Source organism: Protobothrops mucrosquamatus, unplaced genomic scaffold (genome assembly GCF_001527695.2).
Source record: "Protobothrops mucrosquamatus isolate PMUCROS unplaced genomic scaffold, P.Mucros_1.0 scaffold1173, whole genome shotgun sequence".
Taxonomy (NCBI): Eukaryota; Metazoa; Chordata; class Lepidosauria; order Squamata; family Viperidae; genus Protobothrops; species Protobothrops mucrosquamatus.
In genome coordinates, this window is record NW_015387387.1 from 187,963 (window position 1) to 195,782 (window position 7,820).

The 7,820-nt window shown below is 41.7% G+C and overlaps 1 protein-coding gene across 1 annotated transcript in view; it reads left to right on the plus strand.

Annotated features, from left to right (window-relative positions):
* The window catches only part of TMEM45B (transmembrane protein 45B), a 7,530-nt gene extending 5,656 nt beyond the window's left edge, over positions 1 to 1,874 (plus strand). Inside the window, exon 4 of the mRNA XM_029285005.1 lies at positions 1,725 to 1,874. Within this exon, the coding sequence (XP_029140838.1) occupies positions 1,725 to 1,874 (150 nt within the window). The remainder of the gene's footprint in view (positions 1 to 1,724) is intronic.
* The last annotated feature ends 5,946 nt before the right edge of the window (positions 1,875 to 7,820 follow it).

The following is a 7,820-nucleotide window of genomic DNA, read 5'->3' on the forward strand; positions in this document are numbered from 1 at the left end:
CCATCAAGCGGGATTGGCCTAGGGGGGGATTTTATAGGGATTTTAAAGGGATTTTATAATTTTAAATCTAATACAGGTTATTTAATATATATTTTAATTTGGTTTTTAGATATTTATTGTATAGTACTGTTTTTATTTACCTGTAAGCCGCCCTGAGTCCCTCGGGAGAAGGGCGGGGTATAAATGGTAATAATAATAAATAAATAGATAGATAGATAGATAGATAGATAGATAGATAGATAGATAGATAGACATTCACACACACACACACACACACACACACACATACACACACACAAGGGCAATTCAGAAATAAACCTCCATTTGAGCATGTGTGAGAAATAGGCAAGGATAGCGACGCCCGTCCTATGGCGCCATGTGCAGTTTAGTAGGCAGTGAGGAATGGAAGGAGAAGGTTGTGTTGCAGTTAACTCGTCCACTAGATTAATTGAAAATGAACCAGTTTTTGAAAGGAAACAGTGGCTTGGGTCGCACTGCTTTGACGAGGGCAATGCGCTTCACGATGCTGTTACAGGGTGGCTTCATTCCCAGAAGGGAGTTTTTTTTTGCAGAAGGAATTACAAACCTTGTAAGACATTATGACAAGTGCCTCAATTTGAATGGCAATCATGTCAAAAAGTAATGTAATGTAGTTTTCTAATGTGTATAATACAAGTTCTGCATATGCGAGTGTCTGTCATTGATAATCAAACGGAGGTTTATTTCCAAATTGCCCTCGTGTGTGTGTGTGTATTATATATATATTCAAATTTTGTGGCTGACAGAGAGTTAGTGGGAGACTAGTATAGCTATTTCAAGCTCTTTAGCTTTCATCAGCTAGTCATACCCCTCTGGAATTCGAACCTCGGCAGCTTGCATGTTAGGCAGCTGTATTAACTTTTTGAGCCACAGGTTCCTCCTTACTCCTGTCAGCAGAAACCAGGGAGGATATATATCTTATCTGTTGGGTGGAGTACCCGGTCTACCAAATATAAATCAGTCTGTTCTGGTTTCACTCCAATCTAGGAGCATGTTTTGCAGGCAGACGTCATATACTGTGAATACTGTAAATTCAAAATTTTGTGGCTGACAAAGAGTTAGTGGGAGACCAGTATAGCTATTTCAAGCTCTTTAGCTCTCATCAGCTAGTCATACCCCTCTGGGATTCGAACCTGTGTAGCTTGCATGTTAGGCAACTATATTAACCTTTTGAGCCACAGGTTCCTCCTTACTCCTGTCAGCAGAAACCAGGGAGGATATATATCTTATCTGTTGGCATCAGAAATTAGCTAATTCAAAGTTCTGAGTAGTAATGTAATCATAGTTCTGTTTATCCACTGCCTCACTGCCCTCAAATCTCTTTATTAGAATATCACAAGAACCTGGACATTGGTAGGAAAGGAGGAGTATGGGGTAAAACCAGTGGTGGGATTCAAATATAGGAACAACCGGTTCTCTGTGTAGATGCCGCTTCTGGAAGTCCATTGTGGGCCTGGGCAACAAAAAATTAGCTACCGGTTCTGCTGAAGTGGTGCGAACCGGCTGAACCCCACCACTGGGTAAAATACATACGTAAGGTGTAGATGAATCATTTTTATGCTGGACAGTTTCTAAAATGAATGTTTGCCATTTGTGCTTTACCCAGAATCTTTGCAACTTGGTATGCCTATTAATTGCATAGGACATCATCAGTGCTTCTTTTTTTTTTAAAAAAAAAATCCCAGATAGGTTTTGTGTTGTATCCACCATGGGGAGGACCAGAATGGGATCTGAATGACCACAGCAACATAATGTTCATCACCATGTGCTTTTGCTGGCATTATGCCCTTGCAATCCTCATTACGGCAGTGAATTATTTCCTGGTTTATTGGTAAGTTTTCTGAAATAATATGTTCCTGATCAACATTATGTCCTTGAATAAACGGGTATGCAGAGACTTGCAATGGAATAAAAGAGTATGTGAAGGAATACAGGAAATTTTGCTTCCTCTGGTGATTGTCCAATGACAGCATGGTGCCTCAAATGTTGTTCAACAACGCTAGTACAATATCTCTGGTCCTTTTTTAACAAATCTGGTTCTTTCTTTGGTGTAACGTTTGTGAATAACCAAACGAATTAGGAACCAATGGTTTATTTGGTTCCCAAAGTTCAAGTAAGTTGTCAGATTCGGTCCCCATCAGTTGGAACCGAGAAAATACTGAGCACCTGAAGTTAAGGGTCTATTCCTGAGCCAGCTTAGCTGGCTCAGGAATTCTGGGAGTTGAAGTCCACGAGTCGTAAAAGAGCCAAGGTTGACTACCCCTGGTCTAAGCCAAAGCCATACTCTGTAGAACAGGGTGTCCAACATTGGCAACTTTAAGACTTGTTGAGCAACTCCCAGATTGTGGACTTCAACTCCCAGAATTGTGGACTTCAACTCCCATGGTTGCTTGAGGAACTTTGGGAGTTAGAAGTCCACAAGTCTTAGTTGCCAACGTTGGACATCCCAGCTGCAGAACGTGGTGTGGATTGAGCCTTCTGTAGAGTTAACCAGTTGGGACCCACTAGTTCCCTACATTGCCTGACAGATTATTAATTGTGTGGGGATGTAACACAGCAAAGATCAAAATACTTTTGATCACCTTAAGAGTTAAAAAGCTGCAGGTCTTTGAAGACGCTCTTGCAAAATTCTTACTTTTGAGCAGGACTTGACTTATGAAGCAGGGTTCCTCATGAGACCTGCTTTTTCACTCCTTCAGTGGGAACCATTTAAGGTCAGGTAGGACACAGCTTCCTTTTTTTAAATCAGACAAGGTTTCCTCATAGTCTGAGAAGTTCAATAAGAGGATATTTCCTTCCAGAATAGACCTACTCAGTTCCTATGTTTCCAGCATCCTATTAGGCAACTCCAGAACTCCCTTCAAAGTAGATTTCTCAAGTGTCAGGTATAACGTATGAATGGGGAACCTGTTTATCAAGGGCCACATTCTTTCAAGGAGAAACTATGGGTAGTGAGTCCCACTGAGGTGTGAACTTGGAATGAGAAATGAGTGGACCTCTCTATCTTTCTCTCTCTCTCTGTGTGTGTGTGTCTCTCTGTCTCTCTCTTTCTGTCTCTCTCTCTCTCTCTTTCTCTCTCTCTGTGTGTGTGTGTGTGTGTTACATTTCCTCTCTTTTTCCTTTTCTTCCTGTTATTTCCCTTTCTGATATACCCCTTCCCCTCTTCTTACTCACATAGTGGGGAGAGAATAGTGTCTCATTCTTGTAGAACAATTACCCTGGTTGTTTGCAGAAGGTTTTTGAATGTTGAAAGCTCCTCCCAGTTTCCTACCCCCCAAGTGACCTCATAAGCAATCAGCTGAACAGAACTACGGTGGGACTAATCGAATTATGTCTTATCGTTGTCCGTAGCTACTTCAAGAATTGTAAAAGGAGCAACAGACAAATTGGGATTGGACTTAGCCTAAGGAAGCAAAAGAATACTCATGATCCCCTCTTAAATGAATCGGATGAAGAATAAGCCAGGATGAATTGTTCAACTGTTTCTATTTATATCCAGAAACCTGAAAATGAAATAATCTTAACATTCCAAATATGTATAGCTTCTGGAAAGATCAAGAAGTCTTTGTCTAAGTATAAAATCAAGATGGCTGCACTTCTTTTACATTTTCATATCGTATCTTCTGACTTGCCTTAGTCCCTGGAAACAGAATTGATAATGCTTCTAATTGCCAGATGTTCAACCTTTATCCAACAGTGCACTTTTTAATGAAGCAATTTGTTTGATCAACAGTGAAAGAAGCCACTAAACTTAATTAGGATTTGCTTATTGTAACATATTTTAATCTATCTTATCTTCAGTTATATAGAAAGAATTCCCAACCTTATCGTGAATAAGCCTTCTAATTTTGCACCCTCTGGACATTGGGTCCGTAGATATTATATCAAATGATTGAGCTTTGACTGTAAGGGCATGCTTGATTGCCATATCTTGAGAAGGATGATGTTGACAGTGACTACCCCGACTTCTCCAAATGATAAGAAATTCCAAAGTTGCAGTGCTCTCCAAGTTTTGAATTTTCCTTTATTGGCGAAAGGAGGTTTTAGGTATTTCCTAATGCAGTGATGGCGAACCTATGGCACACGTGCCAGAGGCGGCACTCAGAGCCCTCTCTGTGGGCACACCTGCCACAGCTGCCGCCAGCTTGCGCAGGTCCATTAGGCCACTGCTGGTGCCCGGAGCGGCAGCCCCACCCAGCACAGAAGAGGTGAAGCAGCTGGCTAGCAAGCTTGAGTAGAGGTGGTAGACCATGCACTCGCTGGCCTCTGTGTGTGGGGGCTGATGGTGTCAGGCAGCAGTCGCCCCTGCCTCGCCTTGCCCCACAGCAATGGCACCCATGCCCTACCCCCTGCCTCGCCCCGCAGGACGAGCCTCCTGCCCACCATCCCATCCACCAGAGACCCTCTGGATCTCCCCCAATCCTGCCCAGCCCCCACAGGCATCTCCGCCATGACCAACATCAAGGTGGCCACGCCCACCCTGGCCATGCCCACTCAGTCTGCTGTGACCACTGCAGCCACGGCCACCCAGTGCGCCATGCCCACCCCCACCTCCCTAAGGGCACCACAATGCTGATGCAGCCCTGGCACTTTGCAATAAATAAGTGGGTTTTGGGTTGCGGTTTGGGCACTCGGTCTCTAGGAGGTTCGCCATCACTGTCCTAATGTATACATTTATTTACCACCATACAAGCAAACTGAAAAGGAAGTGGGCCTAGACCAGGGGTAGGCAACCTTGGCTCTTTTGTGACTCGTGGACTTCAACTCCCAGAATTCCTGAGCAAGCAAGGCTGCCTACCCCTGGCCTAGACATTTCAATAGCCAACCTCATGAACTTTTAAAAACACAATCAGAATATTATGTCAGTCCCAGAAAAGTAGGCAGAGCAACTATGGAAACTGCAGTGCAAAGTGTTAAGAGTCAGACTTCAGCCTAACCAATTCCCATACTGTAAAATGGGAGCTCCTTATTGATGCTCTCTTCATGCCTTGATAGCGAAGACAAAATGAAACGGAGATAAAGAACAAATGGAATTCAACTGGTCTGACAGTTATGTTGGCCGCACGGAACTATCCTGCGAATCCTCCTGTGAAACACTCCTCAAGTGCACATGCCGATATGCCATGTTTTGCACCTTTCCAAATCAAGGGATTTCTTTCAAAATAATGAACAAACTTTGTTGTTGTTGTTATTGTTCTGTTTCAGAATGCCAGTGCTGTAATTCTTTTGCTGTGCTCAGGAGTGTTGCTGACATTATAGTATTTTGCATTCTGTAGGATCATGTTCTAAAGCTTTTGATTTCAGCATTCTAAACACTCCGGAATCAGAAACTGCAGCTATTGTTATCCAAGGCATAGAATAAATCAATCCAAGTTTAAAATAATAATAATATGGCCTCCTTGATTATTTCATGCAATTTGTTAATTAAGTTTGCTTTGAGGTAAAACAGGGTAAATAAGTGTGAGTAGTCATTCCAACCAGTAGAAATCTGCTTCAGGGTAAGGTTATGTTGAGCTGTTTGTAATTCTAATTTTCCAAGAGAACAGGAAGACAAATGTCTAGAATTCTGGGTTTCTCTTGTCTTTTTCAACATATCTGAAACGTGTGAAATTGATCTGGCGAAGTCAAAGGAAGCAATATAAACCTCACAGCCCAACAAACCCGGAGATACATCACGTCCCCAACCCAGATAACAGAAGAAATATTCTGCTAGCAAAACATAGTGGTGGCAGAAGGAACTGGTCAACATTAATGGGGAAAGGGTGAATGCATGAAAACCATGCCTCCCAAATCTCTCTGACATACTCTGGAAGGTCTAGAGATATTGGATTGAAGTTGTCTAGTCTCCTTTCCTATTGTTTATGTCTAGACACCATGAAATTTGTTTGCTGGGCACTCTGCACAAAGAACTTGTCCTAGCCACACATACAGGTAACACAGAACTGTCCTTAGCTAGGACTTGTTTCACCCATAACACAAATTTGTAAGCCATGGTTTCCAAATTTTAACGACTAGTTTCCAATTCACATGAAAATCAAACAGGCCACTTCATGACTTGGTGTCATGTGTGAAGGAGTCAGTGATTTAACTGTGTCACTATTTTACCTGAAGAGGATGGAAGGGCTTGGCAAAGCTATGTAGTCAATAAGTTGGATCCATCATGGGTGTTCCTGGAGGTGAGGACTAGAAATTACTCAAAAAAGGGGGCTTCTGGTTCATAATCACAGCGCTGGCGGACAGTGGGGCAATCGCTCCCTCTGCCGTCCGGTTTTCTCCCGCCGGGGGACCCTGAAAGGGGTCGAAAGTCGCCTTGGAGGGGCAACGAGGATGAAGAGGACCTCCCGATTGATCACGGAAGGGCGGCAGCTCTTCGGACCGACAAGGAAAACATCGGCCATTCACATGGCCCATCATTAAGCCACTACCTGCTGAGGCCAAAATTACAACCAAGCACTTCGAAAACACTGCGGAGGAACTGGGTGAGACTTTACCTTTCTGTATCCCAAATATTTTCCTGTTAAAAGCTTTCTGAAACTTTTTCCCCGTCAAGACAGAGGGAAGGGAACGTCTTCTTCCCACCCTCTAAAATGGCGGCGTCTGACTACTTAGGGAAAATAAACTTCTGAAAAATACAATTAAGTAACTGGATTTATATAACCTTGATATCTGTGGACCCAAAAATTCTTACTTTCACGGGGGCCTGTCACCTTATCTACTTGTAAAAAAGATGAAAAAGAACTTAAACTGGATAAAAACCTAGCTCTGGTTTTGAAAAAGATTTTAAATGTCCTTGGTATTATCTAAAAGAGATAATAAGCTGGGAGAACAGCTGGACAGTGAAATTGGTTTTTAGGAACTGTGGGGGGTGAACATTTACTGATTTTCATCTAAGAAATAGCCTTCACTAAAGGACTATCTATAACTATGTTAGAAATGGAGGAAGACCAGCAACAAATGAATTATAAACTTATACTTGAAAAAATTCTTGACGCTACTGAGATAATTAAATCCAGACTGAAAGACAAAGGCGCCAGCTTAAACCTACAAAATGAAAATCTGATTTCAACGAAAGAACCTACAATCCAAAAACCAACAGAAGCGGAAGAAATTAATACCAAGACGGAGGACTTTAAAGATCAACAAATACAATCTACTGAAAATTTTGACATATAAACCCTGATCGCAATTAAAGAACTTACAACCCCAAAAGCAACAGAAGTGGAACAAAGCAACACCAAGATGGAGGCTGTTAAAGATCAACAAGTACAGCATATTGAAAACCTAGACGATCAAATAATAACCATAAAACTGGATGTGACTTTCCATCTAAACCAGAAGAAACCTGAGGAACAAGACCAAACTGAATTGAAGGAGCCACTAGGACAACTTAATGACTACAAATGGGCCAGCCTCTCTGGAAAATTGATAACTAGATGGTCTCCCTTGATTCAAGTAACATGTACAAGAATGAAGGGAGATCCATCTGATGATTTAAATGCATTGGTATGGAAGCCTGGTTGGCACAAAAAGAAAGCTAGAGTTAGATTTTTTTTAAATGGGATCTTTTGATTTATGATAAAAGATCCTAAAGTCTCAACTAATGGGCTAAAGGGAGATTTTTAGATGAAGGGAAATACGATTATTGGACTTAAATATTACTGTTAAAAGAATGATAAAAAATAATTGGCTTAATATTTAGGATTTAGATTTATAAGGGAAATGAAAACTATTAGGAATTAGCTTCGAACTATTGTTTAGCCCAGATAATATATAGACGGACT